The 25,916-nt window shown below is 37.0% G+C and overlaps 1 protein-coding gene across 3 annotated transcripts in view; it reads right to left on the reverse strand.

Annotated features, from left to right (window-relative positions):
- Nucleotides 1-25,916, reverse strand: part of LOC106473414 (CCR4-NOT transcription complex subunit 11-like) — a 37,292-nt gene that overhangs the window by 6,822 nt on the left and 4,554 nt on the right. For all 3 annotated transcript variants that reach the window (XM_013934092.2, XM_022401863.1, XM_022401862.1), the window contains exons 3-9: nucleotides 24,591-24,725; nucleotides 22,189-22,302; nucleotides 18,435-18,488; nucleotides 10,831-10,946; nucleotides 9,863-9,998; nucleotides 8,193-8,402; nucleotides 781-860 (exon numbers count right to left, since the gene is read on the reverse strand). In XM_013934092.2, coding sequence (XP_013789546.2) covers nucleotides 781-860; nucleotides 8,193-8,402; nucleotides 9,863-9,998; nucleotides 10,831-10,946; nucleotides 18,435-18,488; nucleotides 22,189-22,302; nucleotides 24,591-24,725 — 845 coding nt within the window. The remainder of the gene's footprint in view (nucleotides 1-780; nucleotides 861-8,192; nucleotides 8,403-9,862; nucleotides 9,999-10,830; nucleotides 10,947-18,434; nucleotides 18,489-22,188; nucleotides 22,303-24,590; nucleotides 24,726-25,916) is intronic.

The following is a 25,916-nucleotide window of genomic DNA, read 5'->3' on the forward strand; positions in this document are numbered from 1 at the left end:
CTGAAAAATATTTGGGGGTGCTTAACTTTTTTCCAGGTGTATATTATGAACTTGACGTTCACTAAGACTAACTAATGTACAATTATGAACTTTACCTTCACCGAGACTAACTAATGTACTATTATAAACTTGACCTTCACCACAACTAACTAATATACTATTATGAACTTGATCTTCACCAAGATTAACTAATGTATTATTTTGAACTTGACCTTCACCACAACTAGCTAATGTACTATTATAAACTTGACCTTCACCACAACTAACTGATGTACTATTATGAACTTGACCTTCACCACAATTAACTGATGTACTATTATGAACTTTACCTTCACCAAGACCAACTAATGTATTATTTTGAACTTGGCCTTCACCAAGATTAACTAATGTACTATTACGAACTTGACCTAGAAGCATCACTCCACATAAACTGAACTTTTCAACAACTAAATGTCCAACAGAATAACCTTATCTACTATCATACTGGAAATCTTGCACAATTGAACATGTGTAGCAACTGCACATATATGACATGACCTGCCCTTCCATCATTTTGAAACTAAAAAGTGCTTACTACAATAATATATATCTCAAAACCACTTGAGATTGTTAGGTCGTTTTGGCATAGTATGTGTACAGTTTTGTTCACATCTGTTTCATCTAACCTAACAATTCATTGTTATTTGGTTGAGATTAACTTAAGTTATTGTGTTATTTGTTGTGATTACTTAATGTTTGCTTCCTTACTCTTCATTAAACTCTGAATGATGAAATACTTACTCAGTAATTTGGTTAGACTGCATCAACTTAAGTAAAGCTTCAATTGCTATTAAAGGATTCTTCTCTACTAGGTCTGGCAGCTGTGTGGAAAAGTTCATACAAAAACTTGAGTAAGATTGGTGAAAGTTATAATTTTCCTACATTGAAAATATATTTCCGACAGATACTTACTTCTGCTCACAAACATTCTCATTCAGTGCTGCTCTCTATTTGCAATTTGTTATTTTTTGCACACCACAAGCCTTTTATTCCTAAATACCCTCTCAGTTCACATGGTTAAACTGATTCACGCATGCAAGTTATCATGCGACAAACCTCTACCAACAGACATGCCACACACACGTGACTCCCTCTGTGCTATTCTACCTAACTATCACTTCAAGTTTAGGCAGAAAATGAAGCACGAGTAGACAGTAGGGAAGGAAGGGTGGAAAATGTGAGTGGAAGTAAGCACCTGTCAGAAATATATTTTCAGTGTAGGAAAATTATAACTTCCAACAAGGTATCTTACTTCCGCTCACATACATAGCTAGATTCCCACATAAGGGCACATCCCTTATTTTACCCACAATGAGATGTGCTCCTCATTTTTTTTGTCCACCCGACTCAGTCTCACCTTTTCCATGTCTGGGCGAAAAGTTTACCTGGTACAGAAGTGATGTGGTCTTCCACGTATCATCCTCTTCTTTGAGGGTTCCCTCTTGAGGGGGTCCTTCAGACGTTTTAGGAGGATGCTTCTTCTTTTTTTTCCCTTACACTGGTCCCTCCACAAAGATGTAGAGTGGCTAGGGTGCAAGGGACCATACACAGCAAGTCAACTGCATCCAAAACTCTACTGCCGGGAACTGATAACCATGCATGGGTAGAAAAAGGATCATATCATCGGTAAGTCAATTTCAATCCAAAACTCTACCATTGGTGATCGATATCCAAGCAGGGGTAGGAAAGAGGATCATACAGTCTTTACCTCAAGTTCAGTCAACTGGAGAGAGAATTATCATCACCAATCGGTGAAGAGGGTACATGTGACTAGAATAAAATACAGATATATCCCTCTCAAATCAAACATATCAGAACTACCCCAAATGCTGTACAATCCCTGGAATAAAAACATAATGATGAGTGCAAGAGAATGAAGTAGAGCAACAACCAAGTGTATCCCTCATGACCCACAACACAGGGAAGTGCACCTGAAACGAATGAATAAGTGAGCAGAGACACCTTGAACACATTTGTGAGGACTTATGTTGATTGGTTCAGCTCTAAATCCAAACCCCAATTGCTGGGAACCAACATTCATGCAGGGAATGGATGAAGGATCCTAATTGAAGATGTGAACTGCCTTGACACTGGCACACTATGTGTGTGAGTACATCATGTCGATTGGTTCAGATCTGAATCCAAAACTCAACTGCTAGGAACTGACATCCATGCAGGGGTAGGATGAGGAATCTTTATCGCACAACATGTGAGGACATGATGTTGATTGGTTCAACTCTAAATCCATAACTCAACCACAGGGAACCGACTTCCATGTGGGGGTAGGATAAGGGATCCCAATCATGTTTACACCAGCAGAACACCACCACCCTACTCCCACCTGAATGGATGTGTTATCTTTATATTGTATATTTCACCTTCAGGAGGAGACCTCCATGATCCACCACCCCAGTGGCTTGGAACTGGAAAGTGGTAAGAACTCTCTTACTTCAATGGAAGAAACAGGGTGGGGGGATATGGTGGAGAGTCCGGAGGAATGTTCATACCGGAGACAGTGCAATGAGTGACCATGAAACCCTATACTAAAAAGCAGAACAAACCTGATTTATTCAATCTAAGGAATGACAGGGATGGGCAGCTATCCCCTCCCGCTCTACCTATGAAGTTCATGGGTGGGTACAGTCAGAACAGGCATATTTAAGAAGCAACCATATCATGAAGAATAACCTACATGCAATCTTGCAGAACACCCCATCTGTAGCATATTACAGAACAGTGTGCATTTAATGGCCATAGAAGAAAAATAAAATCAACATGACCGTTCAGTGCAGATTTGAATACCAAACTAAGTAAGTGAAGTATACCTGGCCAGGTACAACTCGCCACAGATTGGGATCCAGATCAAAATGTGGGACAGGCCCCTTAAAAAGATAAATAAGGAATAAAGAAAACTTATCCAGTGATAGTCGCACTGAGATCAGAAGAATGGCAACAGATGGAAGATGATAACTCAATGAGGAAGAAACAGCAACATGACGCAGGTAGTGATCCACATACCTGCTTGAAGAATTTCTTTTAAAAGATGATGCAGAGGAGGTGCCAGGGGAAAAGTGAGGTGCCTAATCTGATGGGAAGACACCCAAAGTAATTGATGGTAAGAAGGAGACAAGGAAGAATAAGCCAATCAAATTACAAATCCAATTAGTAAAGGTGGAAGGATATATATTACAAACAGAGGATAGTTGCCTAGGGATGAAGAGATGGGAGTGATTATGATGGAAGGAAGCCATGCTTGTGATATAAAAACAAAGAGCATGAACGGGACATAGCAGGCTATCCAGATCAGACCAGGAACAGAGGTGAGAAATGGACAGAAGGGAAATTGGCGAAGAGGAGGAATTACCCTCCCTAGCTGCTGAGGTCTTGTGAAGTAAGAATTAACCCAGATAAAGGAGAAGATAGAAGGAATGGTACAGAGTACATGAAATGTTGATGGCAAACAAATTTGACTGATGATGTCCACAGGCCAAAAGGAAGAGGAAATACACTTTACGGGATAAATGAAATATGGAACAAGAAGACAAAAGTTCAAACAAAGGTAAAGTAAGGCAATGAAGCACTACATTGACATCACAATTGAGAAGAGCTGCATGCTGTGGATGGCAACTAATCTGGAAGGAACTTAACAGGAGGAACAAGGTATGTGGGGCAAAAACTATATGGTACAGGGAAAATCAAAAGGTGTGGTATAAGGCCACCTGATAACCCACGATAACCAAAGACTCCTGATCAAATAATTAAGTGAGAAAATCATACAGACAATTCTATGTTCAGAGCATATATCAATCTTGAGGGAGGCACCCATTATCATTCCATTTGTTCTCGAACATTGGATCTCCTGTTTTGGGCCTGCACACAAAGTATTCATCTTCTTGCATGTCATGCACCAGGGTGCTTTCATCCTGGTTGCAGATTGTCTTTCCCTCGTTAGATCCTCAGGTTTTCCAGTGGTTATGCACTCAGGTGAGTACTTTGCACCTGGATGCATTTGCTACTATCCTCATTACCAAGTTAACCCAGTTTTGATCTCCGGTAACTCATCCACTTGCTCTGGCTGTCAATGCGTTCAGTCAGGATTGAACAGAAAAATGCCTTTATGTTTATCCTCTTATCTGACTCTTCCCAAGGGTGATTTCTATCATCTACTCCATTTCATGTCAGGTCCTTCTAATTGCTCCATGTTGGCTGGCTCAACTGTGGTTTCTGCAACTGCTTCAGATCAAATCTGTTCCACTGCTGCCACTTTCCAACACTCCATCCCTTCTATGGCAGCCTCAGTCCCGGGTAGTTCATCCTGTCATTCCTGTCCTTCATCTTCATGCCTGGTTTTTTTCTAGTCCTTGGTGAGGAAATCTGGTTTATCATCACAAGAAGCTTCTTTGTTGGCACATAATGTTCAACCTTCTTCCATGGAGGTTTATCAACATAAGTAAAACTTCTACCCCATTGGTCTTTGGGCCAGGAGTTCTCCCCTGCTTGTCGCACTGTTCCTGTTATTATGGGATCATAACCAGACAACTGCAGGCAAGAGGAAGAAAATGCTCCAAAGCTTGCTGGACAGAAAGCAACTCCAGGATCTTGATATCGGAAGACCTTTCTGTTATAGGCCATAGAACCCAAGCAACTTGGTACTCATTCTCACACCTCCCAGCCACCAAGAAAAGTGTCCATGAAAAAGATGTAAATCCAGATGAGGGGGAGGAAGTGGAACTACCATTAAAGTGTGATCCTTGTTCAACCACCAATGCAGATCGTTGACAAGGGAAGGAAGAAGGGTAATAGGAACATCCAAGGAATCCCACACAAGGTTCCACTGATAATGAAGAGTCCACTGAAGGAATTTCATATGAGCATGACCCATGGAGATAAATGCCACCATAGATGACCACATTCCCAAAAGAAATAGAACCTCGCGAGCAGTAAGAAAGGGATCAGTAAGGGCATTGATGACTGCCAGCTCCATCAAATGGAGTCGAAGAGGAGAAGGTTGGGCCTGACTGAGGTGAGTGTTGAACAAAACACCCAAATGGATAAGATATTGGGTAGGTGCAAGGAAGAATTTCTCCAACTTAATCAACCAACCACAGCCACTTCTGAAAGAAGTAAACGAGTATGTTGGGCACACTCCTTTCCAGAATGAGCTCAGAGAAGCCAGTTGTACATGCAATGGTGGAAGCGCAACCCTCGAGTGTGCATAAGACATACAAAAGCCTTGACCACCCGACAGAAGACAGACGAGGCAGTAGCAAGCCCCATGTTGCCAGCAGTATTGGTGACTACCCTGTGGGTTCTGGTCCACTGGGGGCTCGTTTATCTTAATTTGTTCATCTGTGGCGAGATTTTGCAGGGATCTATGAGTCCTTCAGGTTTTATCAGAGGGATTTGTCATCCATTTCCTCTCTTCTCCTTTGATGCATCAGGATCCTCCCAAATGTCAGCATCTGTACGAGGCAGTACAAGATCTTCACTCTCAACATGCCATCAGACCTGTAAATCGCCCGTCTCCAGGGTTTTATTCCAGGCTGTTTGTATTCCCCCAAGAAATCTTGAGACTGTCAGCCTGAGATAGATCTGTCACAGCTCAATCACTTCTTGGTGCTATCTCGTTTACCATGGAGTCATTTCTCACTCTCAGGTGGGCTTTTTCTCTGGGTTTATGGATGACCTAGGTTGACATCTTGAATGCTTATCTCCATATTCCTATATTGAGATACTATCTTTGATTTGTTCATCACAGGGTGGTTTGTCAATTTTGTGCTCTTCCTTTCAACCTTATCCTTGAAGAAAAGAGCAAGAAGAAGATTCTTTTGTGTAAGGAACTGGTAAGGGTTGGGAAGGAGTAGAACAGGGAACAGATATAGGGACTGTTGAGGCTCCATGCAAGATAAACAATCAACCAACGAGGAGAGAGTCAATTGTTGTTTCACAGATTCCATCCAAGATTCCAAAGTCGCCAGAAGATTTCCAAAGACTGACAGATGGAGAAAAGGGATGAGGTGTTAGTCCCAAGGATAAGGAGATGGTTAGCAAATGTGGGACAAAACTACATCTCTCTTCAAAAGATCCCAACAACAGATGAACCATGTATGTAAAGAAAGAGTTAAGGTTGACAAGGGTATCAACAAGGATGTATTTAGGGCAAGCATTACCCCAAGAAACCCTCAGGATCACAGTGGATTGCCTTGAAGAGAAGGTAGATGGTGGACAAGTACCATAGGATAGACATAATGGTAAAACAAAAGTGAGAAAATTGGGCATCTGACAAAACAACAGGACAATCAGAATCAGCCTCCCAAATGGGTAAAATGGATTCCAAGTGTTGCGAATCTAGGAACAGAAAATCGACCTGATGGTAGGGCAATGCAAACTAGTCCGCAGCACATGGAGGGCAAGGCATGCACGTGCCACAATATAACTAAGATACAAAATGCTCAACATGAACCCCAATATCAGGAGATGGTGGAAACACAAAATACTTAGAAGATGGAGTATCATGTAACAAGGATGGTAGAGGATTATGGGAAATCAGGAAGACGGATAAAACAGAACATATCTGTGAGATCATGCCCAAAAAAAAGCTGTGTGAGGCCTAGTTGATCCCACAGTAAGCAAATTCAGGTGGAGCAAAAAGGCTGTTAAATGCTTTGTCATCCTGAACAGGTTTGGTCTGTTCATGATGAAAAGGGGCAACATCAGGAGAAGAAAATTAGTTCAAATAATGATCAGTCTTGATGAATAATTGCTGATAATTCCATAGTTGAGGTCCCCCACCTGAAGCCTGAGTAAATGTGCTGGTAAAAAGTACAACTTCCAACGTGGAAACATTTATTTTGGAATTCATAAAGTAAACAAAACACAAAGAAAAACAAACACAGAAAATTAAATAATTTCCATAAATGGGTTTTGAAAGTGAAATAATACCACTATGAAATATTAAAATGGAAATTACAGATGGTAGTCTAAAATATAAACAATTACAACTAAAAAATTCAAATTCGATTTGAGAGAAAGCACTGAAGAAAACATCTTAACATAAGCACTGCCAAACAAGAAGTGACAGTTAAGTAGAATAGCATAGAGGAAGTCACATGAGTCATGTGTGTATGAGGCATGTCTATTGGTGGAGGTTTGTCACATGATAATTTGTATGCACGAATCAATTAAACCATGTGAACCGAGAGGATACGTAGAAATAAAAGGCTTGTGGCATGCGAAATCAAAACAAATATAGGGCAGCACTATAGCTATGTATGTGAGTGGAAATAAGGTATCTCGTTGGAATATAAAATTTTGTGAACAAACAAGATAGTGTTTAAAATATAAGAATGTATGTCTAGAAACTTGTTAAAAGTTATCAGCTTGTCTACAATTGGCTTTACGAGATCATAAAAACCTGTTAATGCTTACAACCGTTTATGAAGTGCTTCAGATTTATACAGTATTTCTGTACATTCAGTTTGTTCATGTTACTGCTTACAGACTGCTTCAGATTCATACATTATTTATGTACATTCAGTTTGTTCATGTTACTGCTTACAGACTGCTTCAGATTTATACAGTATTTATGTACATTCAGTTTATTCATGTTACTACTTACAGACTGCCTCAGATTCATACATTATTTATGTACATTCAGTTTGTTCATGTTACTACTTACAGACTGCCTCAGATTCATACATTTCTCTACATTCAGTTTGTTCATGTTACTACTTACAGACTGCCTCAGATTCATACATTATTTCTCTACATTCAGTTTGTTCATGTTACTACTTACAGACTGCTTCAGAATCATGCATTATTTCTCTACATTCAGTTTGTTCATGTTACTACTTACAGACTGCTTCAGATTCATACATTTCTCTACATTCAGTTTGTTCATGTTACTGCTTACAGAATGTCACAGATTTATATAGTGTTTCAATACATTCAGTTTGTTCATATTACTGCTTACAGTCTGCTTCAGATTTATATATGAAATTTCTATAAACTCAATTTGCTATAATAAAAAGAAACATCTTTTGTCTGAGTCTTACTAATAGAAAATAGACAAAAAAATCAATACAATCTTCAATATTTTTCAATGAGTATAGAAAGCAGTAACGTTTTTTATACAACTACAATAGAAGACTTACCTTTGCAGGGGTTAGGCCTATGTGATAAACTATCTTGGGATCTTGCTTCAACTCTGACAGCAGCTGTGACTGTTGGGCCAATGATAAGGAACCACGAAATGCTTTAGCCATTAGTCTTTTAGCTTCAACCCCGACAGCATTACTGACACACATCGACGTATCCCAGGTTACTTTGTGATCTGCTTTCTGAGTGGGATTCATCCACACCAGCTGTCAGGTAGGATAACATTTCATCTCAGGTAGTTGTTTAATTTTTCTAAACCACATTCTGTTATTCAGAACTTAAAATATGTTTTTCACAATATCTTACACTATAAAAAACAATTTCATTATTAATTTTCAGTGAAACAGTACACAAGTCAAATTGTAATTAGTTTTACGTCTATATGGGTAACCTGATTTCATATTTTGCATTTGTAATTTGCATCAGAAATCAACTTTAACTTTTATTTTAGATATGAAATCAATTTATAAAAATAAAAACTATTCCAGAATTTTCAAGTTTTCCTACATTTTTAGTCTTATATCAATTAGTGTCTAATATTTTAGGTTCAAAATCAACTTGTAGTTTGTAATTTGAGATTTAAAATTAATTTTTGCTGTGGCTTTTAGATGTAAACCTGTTGTTGTGTATTTTAGATTCAAAATCAGCTTTTGTCATGCATTCAAGACATCTTTTAGAGCTTAAACAAAGAACCATTAGAACAAATCAAATTTTCTTTAAAATTTCACACACAGGTTGGATTTTTATTGGCTTGGCTGCAGTATAAGATGGATTAAAAAATGTTATATAAAGAATGTTTTAAAACAGTGTTACAGACCAACATCCTTCAAAAATAGAGCTTTAGACTGTATGGCTGTCTCTACATGAAATTAGTCAACACTTTTAAAACACAACCTTTAACCTGAACAACAACAGAGCTTTAGACTGTATGGCTGTCTCTACATGAAATTAGTCAACACTTTTAAAACACAGAACACAACCTTCAACCTGAAAAGATAGTACTTATAGTTTGTTGTACTTCATATGATTTCTAAGGTAGGATGTTGTGAAATCAAATAATCCCAAAGAATAATATCCTCAGATACATGATACTGTAAAACTAAAGTATTTTCTTTTAGTGTTATGTTACCAACAGTTCTTTGGAAGCTTAAACCAGGTGTATGAATCTACCAAATAAAACTTGGATATTTCTGATAATGCAAAAATAAAAAATTACTAAAAGCTATCATGACATGTAATACATCATAAACTCCCTAAAATGAAAAAAACTACATATTACCAAGAACTATTTCTATAACATATTAAAAACTTCCCAAATAGAAAAATAGTAACAACACAAACTGTCAAAATCTGTTATTGTGAAATGTCAATAACATATAATTTTAAGTTAACAGATAGGAGTTACCATAGCTACTGTAACACCTTCTTTTAACAGTATCTATCTTTCTTTTTTCTAAATTTTGGGAGTCTGCCAGTCTCTTGTTCTGCCTGTTCATAGTTAAGCACAATGGGCTGGCTATCTGTGCTGTGGGCCACCAAATGTATCAAAACCCAATTTTGAGCATTATAAGCCGAGTGACTGGGGAGACAGCTTGATAGGCATCACAAGATTTTATAAGTGAGGTACTTACAGAAAGGAAACATATCTTCCTGAAACTCAACTAACCTCATCTTCACACACATGTAGGGGTGGAGCCAAACGAACAAACTCGGGTCTGAAACACTGTTCCATGGGAGCATTTGGACCTGTTAGAAGAAATTCAGCCGTTTTTCTCTCTGAATCTTTTTCCACTGTTGGATCACTAGATGAAATAAAACTTTATCAGCAAAAATACCCTCAATTATAGATTACATACTTATATTCTACATACATAGATAAAGTGTAATCTGGAACCATATGCTTGCAAGGCAAACAATATCAGCATTTGTTGATTAATGTGAAGAAGTAGTTATTATTTTGATCTCTACACAGTATTGAAGGTATATCTTATAAATGAATTCTGCCACTGGTGAGAACTTGAAGTTTTGTCACAATTTATACTAACAGAAGTTCACCATAAGACTGATTGTAAAGTAAGAATTGAACTTAACGTTTTAGTGAAGTCTTTAACTGTACAATGTCTGTGTGTGCATCGTCAACTCGACTGACCTCTCGAATGGTTTGCTTACGTGTATTGAAAGAAGAAACTATTTGAAACTTGAGGTCAACTATTTAGAAATTATGTAGCTTATGCAAATGAAATAACTTTTTTTTTTATCCAATATTCATAGGAATTCAGAGCTTTGAAAACTCAAAAGATTTCATTGTAATAAGTTTTTTTAAAGAAACAAAATTGTTTATCTTTCTTGGAGATTTCAATTACTTTATCTCTTCCTACATTGTTTTAAAACTTTCCTTATAAAGTTTTTATAAAATTGTAAATGTTATCTTTGGTTTGATTGGACATATAGGAAATTACATCACACCATCACGACTAAGGTTGAGAAAGTGATTGGATAAAAATCACAGTTTTATTGATGTTACAAGATTCAAATTAGTGCTATGTTGTCAGCTAGAGTACTACATGTGCCATATTATACTTCATCAGTGGTAATAAATGCTTGTAAGATCAACAAAAAAACACATGTTCTCACCCACTGTTTCTGGTATCAGGATCAGATATAACCACAGGTATGCCCGACTTGCTCATTTGAGTCATCTGAGATTGCTTTTCTGCTAGAGCCAACTGCAGTCCACTTATATCAAAAGACTGCAAACACAAAATACGACTTTCAAATGATAAGATTATTCAAAAATGTGCCTAACTTACACAAAGATATTTCAATGTTTATAACACCTAATATTTTAGTAAACTTCTTATTTATGACTTAATAGTAATTTGAGGAGAAATGGGTAAAGCTTTGAAGCAACGCCTTTAGTAGCTGATCACATATTTACATTTTCACTAAAAACACTTTTATCTGTCTACATCTGTATTCATAACTCGTGTTTCCCAACACTTCTATCTGTCTACATCTGTATTCCTAATACATGCTTACCAACACTTCTGTCTACATTTATATTCATAACATGTGTTTACCAACACTTCTATCTGTCTACATCTATATTCATAACAGATTTAGCAACTCTTCTATCTGTTTACATCTGTATTCATAACACATTTAGCAACACTTTTATCTGTTTACATCTGTATTCATAACACCTGTTTACTAACATTTCTATCTTTCTATATCTGTATTCCTAACACGTGTTTACTGACACTTCTCTCTCTCTACATCTGTATTCATAACGTGTTTACCAACACTTTCATCTATCTATATTTGTATTTATAACACGTGTTTACCAACACTTCTTTCTCTCTACATCTGTATTCATAACGTGTTTACCAACACTTTCATCTGTCTATATTTGTATTTATAACACATGTTTACCAACACTTCTTTCTCTCTACATCTGTATTCATAACGTGTTTACCAACACTTTTATCTGTCTATATTTTAGAAGTGTTGGTAAACACGTGTTATAAATACTCTGTCTACATCTGTATTCATAACGTGTTTACCAACACTTCTTTCTCTCTACATCTGTATTCATAACGTGTTTACCAACACTTTTATCTGTCTATATTTGTATTTATAACACGTGTTTACCAACACTTCTGTCTGTCTACATCTGTATTCATAACATATTTATCAATACTTCTATCTGTCTACATCTGTATTCATAACACGTTTAGCAACACTTCTATCTGTTTTCATTTGTAATCATAACACGTTTTTATCAATACTTCTATCTGTCTACATCTGTATTCATAACACGTTTAGCAACACTTCTATCTGTTTTCATTTGTAATCATAACACGTGTTTACCAACATTTCTATATGTCTAATATTTGTTTAAGTTACTGAACACAAACATGCACATAGTAAATACATATCATAGGTACTTACCTCCTCCTCTCACCTAAAGCTATCTCAATCCTGGACTGTTATATACCATCAGTTTCTCACCATTTCAGAAAGTGTGCTGATCACATGACTACCCTCCACCAATCATACTGTGCCATCTAGACTAGTGCAGCTAGCTCCCTCTTACTATTTTAGGGTAATCCTTACTTTTGAGAATTGGCGAGTACAAACCAAAAACACTAGCATGTCAGTGGGGAGGAAGAGTGGGAAGTAAGTGACAGGAGGTAAGTACCTCAGGGTAAGAAAATGTTAATTTCTGAAACGGTCTTACCTCTTCTCATCCAAAGCTAGAATCCCACATTGCAAAGATGGATGGGCCAGTGAAGGCACATCAATATCCAATCAAGAGGAAAGCAACTGCACTAAAAGAACAGGTGTGCAAGAATATGAAAAGAAAGCAAACCTGTGGGGTATAGCACTACTTCTGTAACAGGTTTGCTCTTCACCCAGTAATTAACACAGGAACAAAAAAAGAGGGAGGAACTGAATTGGCAAGCACCAATGCATTCAGAAAAGAGACGTACAGCCTCGAATCAGTGGAAAAGTGCTATAGCACAGCATTAACAAACATAGAAAGTCTGGTGTGGAAGCAACAATGGGCCTGTACAAGTATGTGTCAAGGGTAGTGCCTTGGGTTATATTAGAGCATGTCAAGTGCAGTCCATCCACGCAAAACATCTAGTGGAAATGCCTTGTATAAGATATTGAGATCAACAGGTGTGGTCCACCTGGGCAAAAAACATCCAGGGTAAGCGCCTTGGATACATAGGATGAAGAAAATGAAAATACAGACATAAGTGTGATCTTGAAGGTTGTCATAACCAGCCTGTTGTTAACAGACATGTCATACTTTGTCCACATGTGTAGCGGGCCATAGTACTGAACATAGTGACAGTAAGCTATGGTATGGTGCCAAAGAAAACGTGGCTGAAGGGCTGTGAATTGTATAAGAATAGGCCAAGTGCGATCCACCCGGGGCAAAAAACATCCATGGAAAGCCTTGGGATATGTCAGATTATGTCAAGTGTGATTCATCTGGGCAAAAAACATCCAGTAGAAACACCTTACATAAGATATAGTGATCAACAAGTGCAGTCCACCCAGGCAATACTCAAGGGGAAGCACCTTGGATACATATGATAAAACCAACTACTGTCTGCCTGGGCAAAAAACATCTAGGGTAACCACCTTGGAGTATATCAGACTATGCCAAGTGTGGTCCAACCGGGCAGAAAACATCCAGTGGAAGTGCCTTGCATAAGGAACTTTTGATCAACAAATGTGGTTTGCCTGAAGCAAAAACATCTGGGAGAAGCATCCTGGATCTTGAATATTATGTTGTTGTATAATCATTGTTGGGGGACAATACATGCTGGGGAGTTCAGAGGAATGACACACCAAAGTCAGTGCAATGGGTGTCTGAGATTCCCTATTTTGAAAAGAAGTAAGACCCTGATTGGAAGAATCATGGGTCAGTATGGATAGGCAGAAATCTCCATCTACTTTACTCATGAATCCATGAGTAATGGTCTTTTACATATGAAATAGTGATAACAAAAAATTATATATATATATATATACACACAAAGCACCAGTTAAGCAGCCAGTGGTCTTACGGAAACACCCCATCTCAACAGTGAGCATTATAGAAGTATACAGGTTTAGCTAATATAATATTAAGCATTTCTGACCAGGAAATACCTGCCACCAGGTGGTATCCTTAAATATGATGCAGATCAACTAAATAAGATAAAAAATAATAATAATACGTCAACTTACCCCAGTCAAACGCAAACAGACATGTGTAGAATTGCCACAGGAGGAAGATGATACCAGCCCGAGGAAGATACAGTTAGGTAATGCAGATAACATGTGAAAAATGTATTGGGAGTTGTCCAGATACCAGCCTGAATTATCTCCTCCAAAGGACAGCAGATTCAAGTAGCTAAAGACATAGTTAGATGACGAAGGTGGTGTTAAGAAACATTATGTAAACAGTGGCCCCCCACGGACAAGACAGAATATGCCAGTCATAGGAGTTGATGAACCCAACCAGTGAACACTATAGGCAATAGATCATTGGAAACAGTAGAATTCCATGGAACAAATAGATGGGAACAAAAGGAAGCAGAACAAGCCACATAACATAGCACGATACGAACTGGACAAAGTAGTCAATCTGGATCTGAACGGGAGTACACGTGTGAAATAGAAAGTAAGGAAATAGGAGAAAAGGCTAAACTATCTTCCTGGGCATCCGATGGCTTGGGAAGGAAGGTCCAATCCATATAGTGAATAACACACAGGGAATGGTAAAGGATGAAGGAAACATTAATGCATAAACATTGGAAAGACAATGACCTCATGCCAGGAGACAGAAGAAAGAGGTCTGAAGGGAAAGATGGTACAAGGAACATGTTACGATAGGCTCTGAGGGAGAACTGCACAGGGTATGAAGAACAACATTAAGATCCCAAACTAGTAGAACAATAGGACAAGGTGGATGGACTAGACAAAAAGGAACAGAAAAGGAGGAAAATAACCAGGGAGGACAAGGCATTCCAGGAGTGGGAGAATGGAAGGTGTTCGACCCAGCAACCTTATAACTATCAACAGCTGACACAGACAAAACCTGATCAAACAACCAGGTGAAGAACTGGGACAGATAAGGAACAGAAGGATGGGACGGGCAGAAGCCACAGTGGATGGACCAAAGTCTGTAGGAAGACCAACACCTCTGGTACAAAGACAAGGAGGAAGGTTGAAAGATATGGGCAAAGAAAGATGCTACACTAGGGGTGAGTCCCTAAGAAGAGGCAAAGGACTGGACAAAAGCCATGCATGCAAATGGAGTTTGGTGACATCTAAATGAACCACATTAGATAATGATTGACAAAGGAGAGACTGGGACAGAGGTAAGGATGTCACTCCAGAAAGAGCCAGAGGAGATGGAACTATGTATTAGCAGGCTAATATGGAGCAATAAGCAGGCATGACAAAGAATGGTCTGGAAAAGGGAAAACTCAGGAGAGGAGTCTGATTGGAGGGTAGGTATAAAAGTGAAGACCCCTCCAAATCTGACTGAATGCATCAACTCCCAGAGCTGAAGGGTGTGGAACCAGAAACCAAAAGGAAGGTATTTTGATATTCCAGTGAATGGCAAACACATTTATATGCAGTGTTCCCAGTTGAGAACACATTAATCAGAATAACCATGGAAAAAAGGATCACTCTGTTGGAAGAATCTGGTTGGGTTGAGATAAGCGATCGGCCATCAGACTCAGGACACTGGGAACATGACACACCAAGATCACCACGTAGTGTTCGTGGGCCCAGTAAAGAAGATCCAGCACATGAAAACACAGAGATCTGGATTTGATTCCTCCTTGCTTGGTGATATAGCCAGAATGAACCGTAACCACCTGCCCACTCAGGAGCAGGAGGAAATGATACAGAGCTCAACACATTGCCAAAAGTTCCAGGATGTTGAAAAGGAGAGTAGCCTCTTGGGAATCGAGGAAACACCCCCAAACCACCAAGAAAAACAGTAAACAGGTGAGACTCTGGACAATTGGGAATAATGGGAGCCCCACCATGGACACTTCTCCATTGAGCCAACAAGCAAGGTTGGTCCTGCTCCCAGGAGGAAGGGGAATGGGATGGTCCAAGGGATCATGGGAGAAGTTTTATTGGTCAAGAAGTGTCCACTGAAGGGAACACATGTGAGCTCAACCCGGGTGGGTGGGGTGGGGGTCTTCTCTGGAACATTGTATGACCAAATTGACATGATGGATGCCTATCTTCATATTCCAACTGCTCCAGTGTCATGTCAGTTTTTTTGGTTTGTCCATAGGAGTTGTGTCTTCCAGTTCTGGCTGCTGCCTTTCAGTTCCTTTTCAGCTCTGTGTGTTTTGTCAACTCGTATGCTCTTTTGTCAGTCATTTTCACTCGTTGGGTCTGCAGACTCTCCTTTTCATAAATGACTGGATCCTGCTTGCCTCTTCCCTTGCCCATTCAGTCAGTCACGTCTGCTTACTTTTTCGGGAAGCTAATCAGGTAGGGTTTTCTGATCCATTTGGTGAGGTACATTCTTCATCCCACTCAATTTCTTATTCCATTGGAGTTTTTTCTTCTATTCCCATCTTCGTCAGACCCAGCCTTCTCCACTTTGGCTCAGGGATTGGTGCGGGTAGTCTCAATGGCCCTGCCTTCTCCTTTTCTCACTGCATGAGAGATTCTCTCTCTCTTTTGAGGATGTGGGCTTCCTTGGAAGCTCTCATTTCTTTAAAGTGAGAGTTAGAACTCCATAGTGAAGTGAAGTAGCTCCAGATAAGAGTTCAATCAGGACAAGTCTATGACGGGTTTCCAATCGCCCATCTGTTGAGGAACAACAATTAGATGGGAGTAAAACTCAGGTGGAGTGAGCACCATCCCATTTGTGATGGAAGTCTTGAACAGACTGTGGAAGATAACTGGAAGAAGTATGATCTCAAGGAGGAGAGAAGAAAATCTGGGAAGTGGATAAAAGGAGAGCAGAACTGAAGTCAGAAACCTTCAGATAGAACCTGTAAAACCCATGGAACTGTCATAAAGTGTAGCCATAAAGACACAGAATCTAAAGAAATTAGAGAAAGTGCTTATGACTAATGAACTAACAAAACCTAGAAATTTTTAGAGACTACAAAGTACATAAAAATTACAAACTTGCAAAAATATGAAATTCGACCTAAAACATAAATCAATAAGCAACACCTGAAGTAGAAAACCATTAAAATAACTTAGAAGATAAAAGACATAAATATAGAACTTACTTATAAGTCCATTCCAAGAACCAATAAGACAAAGGACATGGAAGTAAAACCTTACCTCAGGAATTAAAAAAAATCAAACTTATCAAATACTTAGCAGAGAAAACATGAAAGATCTAAATTATCATGTGTAGAAAGTAGGTCAATCCACACAAGCTCACATAAACTCGCAAAACAGCAAAACATGTGTATACCTTATGGGATCGAGGAATACACGTTGAAAACTTACCATAGATCTTCTGGGAAAAATAACAATACCAAATCTAAGAGATTACATGGAGATGCAGTAACAGGTGGAAAGTATCACAGAAAGAAATTTACACTCAGTAGTTATAACTTTCCTCACAAGAAACTGTAACGTGAAAGGAAGAAATCGCTGGCCAAATGTATGACACAAACTCCCTGCAAACTAAAGCCTGTGCTTCTCCAGCAGACATTTTCAACCCTGAGACCTGGGGACTCATATCAGAACCATTGTCAACCATCGTGGGAAGTACATCATTCACCACATTAAATCTTCAATAAATATGAATACTATAGAATTCAGGAAACAGAAATACTTCTAAAACAAACGAGTAGAAACAATGGAAATCAAATACAAGATGATGAAACAGTTATAAATTTACGCTCAAGCACAATCAAAATTTTGCAGTCACATGGAGAGTGAGTTAAAACACACGTCTATACCCTAGAATGCCAATCGAGAAGGTGAGGATTACTCTAGAATAAATCGAGGGAGCTAGCTGCACAAGTACAGAGTGCTGAATATGATTGGTGGAGGGTAGTTACATGAACAATGTTCTTAAATGGCACGAAACTGATGGGGTATAAAAGACTGGTGTGCTGTTAGCAAAAAATTTTAGCTACGCTCAGATGCTAATCCAGGATTGAGATAGCTTTGGGTGAGAGAAGGTAAGACCATTTCAGAAAGATGCACATACAGTTACTAATTAGTCTTAGTTTGTAACATTTGTTTTGATTATTGAACACAAACATGTACACAGTATACATATCATAAAAAGATTCACATACAGTCACTAAATAGTTTTAATTTCTAATATTTGTTTATATTACTGAACACAAACACGTACATAGTAAATACATATCATAAAAGATGCATGCACAATCACTAAGTAGCCTAAGTTTCTAATATTTGTTTTGATTAATAGATGCAAACAGGTGCGTAATAAATACAAAGATGCACATACAGTCACTAAGTAGTCTTAGTTTCTAATATTTGTTTAAATTACTGAACACAAACATGTACATAGTAGATACATATTATAAAAGATGCATGCACAATCACTAAGTAGCCTAAGTTTCTAATATTTGTTTTGATTAATAGACAGAAACAGGTACGTAATAAATACAAAGATGCACATACAGTCACTTAGTAGTCTTAGTTTCTATTTGTTTCTCAGATCTTTAATACAAGATTTGAACATATAAATTAACTTTTACCTGCATGCTTCCAGTGTCCATACTCAATATTTGTGTTGGAGTTTTCTTAAATAACTGTAATTATAGTAAAGTTTTGTTAGTTGTCTTTGTAAACCAAAATAATCATCACATTATCTATTTAATTACATTTACTTTATTTCTCTAGAAATATTTCTGTTAACAATATCAACAAACACTGAAGATAACAGTTGGCATGAAAAATTATCTCAATATGTATAGATGTCTCTTCTAAAACACACCAAACTTTCCATATACAGATGCTAAGCAAAAGGTTGGGACTTGACATTACTAGAATAAATCATCCAGAATGCTGAAAATAAGATGTCCATCAGTATGAGTTGACAGATTTCCAAACAATGAAGTTACTTAATTTTACAAGTTTAAGAGTGACTAACTTCTATAACTACACTTATCTGAATTAAAAGCAACTAAATGCAACTTACAATCTGAATGAGTTTGCTTAGCTTTTGATTATATAGTGCCTTTGTTTATTTTGTTGAATTTCCTGCAAAGCTACTCAAGAGCTATCTGCACCAGCTGCCCCTAATTTGGAAGTCATAGAAAAGAGGAAAGACAGCTAGTCAACACCACCTACCACCAATTATTAGACTACCCTTTATCAATGAATAGTGGGATTAACTATCATATTACAATGCTCCCACAGCTGAAAGGGCAAGAAAAGATTATAAGTTGAGCTCTATAACCATCAGGCCCCTTTATTTGTTGACAAGTCAGACTATACCTAACTATAAAAGGCTTATTACCTTTGACACTCTGTCAAGAACACTTTCACACTCCTTTTTTTTGGTAATGCTCAAAAATATACATAGCAACAAAACTATCACCTGATTATTCTTCGGCCAACCATGGTGTTTATGTTGAATGCTCAACATTCATGTTAATTTGTTAGAAAGGTTTGTTTCTTTATTCTTTATTTTTTTATAACTTCAGTGATGTAACAGCAAAATAGTTTAATTCAGATGTTTTATGACATTGAGTTTTAGCCAAAAGAAAAATAACATTTACCAGGTAGTGTTTTATCTAAGCCTTACATTACGTTTATGAATTAGGCCTAATGCTTAAATTAGACTATAAATAGGCCTACTACTACTAACGTTTAGAGTCAGTGTTTAAAAAGTTTTAAGTGATGAATAAATGTTAATTAATAAATAGTATTTTGGTATTAACACATATATTATCTACTTGGCCTTAAAACATAAAAAAATAAACGTTTATTACTACCAAATACCTTTATCCTTTAAAAGAGTTGAAAATTTGTGTCGGTGTTTAAAAAGTTTTAAGTGGTGAATAAATATTAATTAATAAAGATTCTTTTGGTATTTTAACACATATATTATCTTCTTGGTTTTAAATAAACATATCTTTTATCCTTTGTACACTTGAAAGAGTTGAAAATTTGTGTCAGAATGTCTGCACTATGTTTTCTACTTCCTGACCTACAATACAGTGAAAAGGCTCATGAGTACTATTTAAGTCTCTTTCAGAGTGTTGTTTGGTATTAAGCACAAAGCTACACAATGGGCTATCTGTGCTCTGTCCACCACGGGTATCGAAACCTGATTTCCAGTGGTATAAGTCTGCAGACATACCACTGGGGAAGGGGGGGGGGGTCAGAGTGCACAAGTACTTTTCTTCAGGTTAACATTTCATTTTTCCCCATAGTTTTTACTAACAGTGTGGTGTTTAAAAAATTACTTCAAGACTGATGAAATAAGTGAAGAGTAGGTGAATTTTGGAGGTACAAACAATTACGTTTTAGTTAAATTCTATAATTTGCATTAATCATTCAACAATGGTTTTCTGTCGTTTTTGATGTGCTTTTTTACTAGTTTCTAATAATTTGCCTAAATGTTTTATAATTTTTAATGTTTCACCTAACTGTTTTATAATTTTTAATGTTTCACATAATTGTTTTATCATTTTTAATATTACACCTAACTGTTTTATCAAATAATAATTCATTCTGACTGAAAATTCACACATTAATAATCTGATAATTAAAAGAAGAATGGCTGATATAAGAATACTTAAAATCTTGATTCTTGTTATAATTTTTTATTCTAATCACTATAAGGTAACATTTTCCTAAACTGAAATGTATCGCCGATAGATACTTACCTTTCTCGACTTGTACTGCCTTCTATTGGTGCAAATTTTCACTCACCACTAGCCTTGTTACTCCCACTTACTACTGCATACTAACATGCAATTGATCATGCAGGCAACCCTCTACCAATAGGAGTGCGATACTACCCCTATCATAACTAGCATATGTTAATCACCTCAAAATTAGTCATAACTAACCAAAGGAATTCACACTGGAAGTGGGGAGGATGAGTGGGAAATGTGAGAGAGGGTAAGTATCTACTGGAAATATATTTTCAGTTTAGGAAAAGCTAGAATCCCAAACGAACTGTTGGAGGGCTGGAGAAAAACGACTCCCCTTTAGGAAGTGCCCAAAGGAAGAACATAAGGTGTGATAAAGAATTATAAACAACATCCCAGAGGAAAACTGGACCACTTCTGAGCCATGTATATTATTTGCCCTTTAGTAACGTAAAGAGCAGGAACTTGGGGGGGTCCCAAAAAATACAAAAATAATGAGACACCCTGATGTAGAGTGGCTTGGGCATGACAGACCATAAATGGCAGTTCAACATCAACCAACATTTGGCAGCATCTGGAATTGTATATCAGGTCCACAGTAGGAAGAGGGTCCTCTACCTTTCACCTCATAAATGGGTACCAGCAGGGAAGAGAAGCTCCTGTACCAAGAACCCACCTCTGCATGTGCACACCTCCAACATAGCCAACACTAGATCCACTGGGAACCAATATTCGGCAAATGGAAGGAAGGAGGAGAGCCCAGGTGAGTGTTCATCTCCAGTCCAAAACCTGGTGGCATTGGGAATTTGGTCGTCCAGTTTGCGATAGGAGGAAGATACCCAGAGGTGGTTGGATTAGAACATTCTAGAATGGCTGTGGTGGAACACAGGAAATGGGAGATAAGTACAGAACATAATATACCTGAATAACAAATCCCCCAAAGGGGAAAAGGTCTGATCAAACCCCCAAAATGACACGTGACTAAGAGTCATATTCAGGAGGGTAGGAAAAACGCTGTCCAAATCCAAAACTAAAAAATCACTAAAAACCCTGTTAGGACTATCATCAGTGTGTTTTGATTGTAGCAAGAAAGTGGTAAGCTCCCAATGGACCAGAGCTGTTGTTTCCTGGGTCGAGAATCATGGTTTCAACCCATTAGACGTGGTCAGAAATTCCTTTGCCACAGGAAGAGCATTCCTAGTCATGACCACCCGAAACTGCATAACTCCCAAAATAGAAAGAGGAGAGTAAATAAATTATAACTTTCCAAGAAACAGAACAAAAACGTAAAATAAATTAAGTGAAGGAGAAAGTAACAAAAGTAAAAACGTGTGGACAGGTTAATTAAACCACAAGCAAAAAAACACATCAAATCAATAGGACTGCCAATCAAGAAGTGATTAACATGTGCATGATTAGAGAGGGCACTAGTTATGATAGGATTAGTGTTCCTGCATGATCATTTACATGTTAGTATGCAATAATAAGTGGGAGTAACAAGACTAGTGGTGAGCAAAAATTTATGCAGATAGATGGCAGTACAAGTCGAGAAAGCTTTTTGTGAGAGGAGGTAAGATATTGTATCAGAATTAATAATTATTTATCTGTAGTAAAATCAGATTATTACGTCTTTTGATGGCATGAGTATTAACTGGGACAAGAAGTATTTCTCAGGATTTGACAGTGAAGGCATTATTATTCGAGGTTCCTGCTTCTTTCCCGATTCTTCTTCTGATGAATGCTGTAAAAGAAAAAACTTTAAACTATAACTGTAAAACACATTGTGTTAAACAAGTACAAATTAAACCATATGTTAAACAAGTACAAGATAAACACTTTATATTAAAAATACAACATAAAAACTTATGATGATTAATCTACAAATATAATAATAATAATAGTAACTCTTACAGTAGTAAAATTCTGATTATAATAATTACAACGTTTTGACCCAGGTGATGATGACTCAATACTATGGGACAAAACGTTGTGATTATTAAAATTAGAATTTGCCTACTGAAAAATGATGCTGTTATTGTTTTTAAATAATATTCAGTTCAGTAAGTTCCTCATTAAACATTAAATACAAGATAAATACCTTATGTAAAACAATACAAGATAAAAATCTTATATTAAACAAATACAAGATTTTGTGATATGTTTATTCAAACACACTTAAAAGTTAACACTGTCCTTGTTCATCTTCCCAACAAAGTGAAGAATATCTGTAAATAGTGATTGGATACTCAAGTCCAGAATGAAAACATGATTATCAAACAGTTTGGATATTTCAGTGCTTGGAATAGAAGGAGAACACTGGAAACCAACTTGTGTATCTAATCATTGCAAGAAAAGGAGAGCAGTGGTTACTACACTGTTTGGATGCACTAGTCATTGCAAGAACGAGAGAGAAATGGTTACCACACAGTTTGGATGCTCCTGTACTTGCAAGAGAAAGAGAGCAGTTATTACTACACAGTTTGGATGCTCTAGTCCTTGCAAGAGAAAGACAGCAGTGGTTACCACACAGTTTGGATGCTCTAGTCCTTGCAAGAGAAAGACAGCAGCGGTTATCATACAGTTTGGATGCTCTAGTCCTTGTAAGAGAAAGACAGCAATGGTTACCACACAGTTTGGATGCTCAAGTCCTTGTGAGAGAAAGACAGCAGCGGTTACCATACAGTTTGGATGCTCTAGTCCTTGTAAGAGAAAGACAGCAGTGGTTACTACACAGTTTGGATGCTCTAGTCCATGCAAGAGAAAGAGAGCAAAGGTTACCACACAGTTTGGATGCTCAAGTCCTTGTGAGCGAAAGACAGCAGTGGTTACCACACAGTTTGGATGCTCTAGTCCTTGTAAGAAAAAGATAGCAGTGGTTACTACACAGTTTGGATGCTCTAGTCCTTGCAAGAGAAAGAGAGCAACAGTTACCACACAGTTTGGATGCTAAAATCCTTGTGAGAGAAAGACAGCAGTGGTTACCACACAGTTTGGATGCTCTTGTCCTTGTAAGAGAAAGACAGCAGTGGTTACTACACAGTTTGGATGCTCTAGTCCTTGTAAGAGAAAGACAGCAGTGGTTACCACACAGTTTGGATGCTCTAGTCCTTGTAAGAGAAAGACAGCAGTGGTTACTACACAGTTTGGATGCTCTAGTCCTTGCAAGAGAAAGACAGCGATGGTTACCATACAGTTTGGATGCACAAGTCCTTGTGAAAGAAAGACAGCATATTTCAGTTCTTGCAACCAAACAGTAAGTGTCTAGAAAATACAGTTCTCATGAAAGATACCAAACAATTGCAACACTTCTTAGATTTTAAAACCTTGCATTTAATGATAAAAAATAATACATTTTATTAAAATAAATTGATATTTGAAGTCTTTCAACAACAACCACTTATGGAGTTTATTTCTGAAAGACAGACATACCTGTTATCTGATAGGCAATCTTAATTTTTAAAAAGTATTTTACATAACTGTTTTCTCAGTTTGTCAATATATTCATATATTTTCCATGAGTATAACAGTTTTCTAAACAATTCTCAAGCACTCTGAAATTCAGAATACAGTAAAACTACAAACTTACTGATATAGAGTCAATAACAATTATGAAAACCTTATCAAGTAATTTGATATTAAATAAAAATGCATTAATGCTTGTTTGTTTTTTATTGTGCAAAGCTACAGAAAGGCTATTTACAGTTGTTGTTCCCATTTTGAACCAACAGACAAGAGAGAAGGCTGCTAATCGATAACACCCACTACCAACACTTGTCTGAATAAATAGTGGGATTTGACAGTTACCCTTATAACACACCAATGGCCCCAGAGTGCAGTTTTTTTCTTCAGTAATGGGGCATGAAGGACAGATCCACAGTCCAGCACAATAACCACTACGTCACACTCAATCCTTTATTATTGCATTTCTACAGTCACTCTCATAACAGATCAATGTCAAGTCAAATGTAATTTCAATCCATTAAAATAAACACACATTCACACAATAACATTCAGTCAAATGAGCATTACCAAAAGATGCACAAACACTGTAGCAAAAGGATTTGATGCTGGTGGATCATTTCGATACATTTCATACAGTAGAAATATAGCAGCCAATCGCTGGGTTTTACCAGGGAGCAGATCGTATTGTTGCAGTAGCATTACCTGTAAGAAAAACAACGTCATATGGTATCTGTACTCTCAAAATTAAACCAAACCAAAATTTTCAGTATTAATTATTTTGATGTAACAAAACAACCTTTTTACATCAATCATTATTTATTAGTGTAAACAAATTTACATCACTGTTTATATTTACACCAAAGACAAAAACTATTAACTCTATTCACAAACTTTAATGAATAGGTATATATGTGCTTATGATATACAGAAAGGATGCCAAACATGCATCATTATCTTCATTGTGTGCCAATCTGCATCATACAAGTTATAATAAGTTAAAAGTGATGTTTGGAAAGTATAACCTCTCATATGAACAAAGTTGGTTAATCAGTCTTAATACAAACAAGATAAATAAAAAATTGGGAATTTAAAAACCTGTGAACAAGGGTCATAAAATAAAGTAAGCAGGCAAGGCTGGAGTTACTGTAGACATTATTTACTCAAACTACAAACCTTTATTTTGGCTCCATGCTGTTACCTAGAACTGCATTTGGTGGAGTCAAAATAGGAATTTGTAGTTTGAGTAAATAATGTCTACAGTATCTCCAGCTTTATTTGCTTATTTTTTTTTACAATCCTTATTAGCGGGTTTTTAAATACCCAATTTGTTATCTTGTTTGTTGGCTTTTTTATGCTCAACTATGGGCAAAGGATTACTTGATATGGTCGCTAACTTTAAACATGGTAATGATAATAAATATAGCTAGTTGGTAGCTGATATGGTTCATTATGATTTACTGTAGCTATTGCTTATTTAATCACATTAGTTCAAGATATAAAATGTTAAGCTGCAATTAGAGATTGTCATGGAGATTTGTTTGAGAATATAGTAAGCATTTATAGTTTGTGTGTAACTAAATTCTCTATATATAGTGCATAGCAATTGTTAAATATGTGCCTAAACTAAGACACAACCCCCACTAAGCACATAAAATTTTACCAGTAAAAAAAGCAGCCTTTTCAAATAAAAGATATAAATCTAAAACATTGCTTTAAATAAAACCTTATTTTTTAAAATCATTATTCTATGAATGTGTGTAATAAAATTTAATATTATGTGTATTGATTTTTTTTTACTCCTTCACTTCATAAATAATGTAAGGATTGGCTCCCTAAAGACACCAATTGTATAGTATACAAAAAAGTGAGTATCTACATGTTACAGGCATCTAA

Source organism: Limulus polyphemus, unplaced genomic scaffold (genome assembly GCF_000517525.1).
Source record: "Limulus polyphemus unplaced genomic scaffold, Limulus_polyphemus-2.1.2 Scaffold6154, whole genome shotgun sequence".
In the NCBI taxonomy this organism is placed as follows: Eukaryota; Metazoa; Arthropoda; class Merostomata; order Xiphosura; family Limulidae; genus Limulus; species Limulus polyphemus.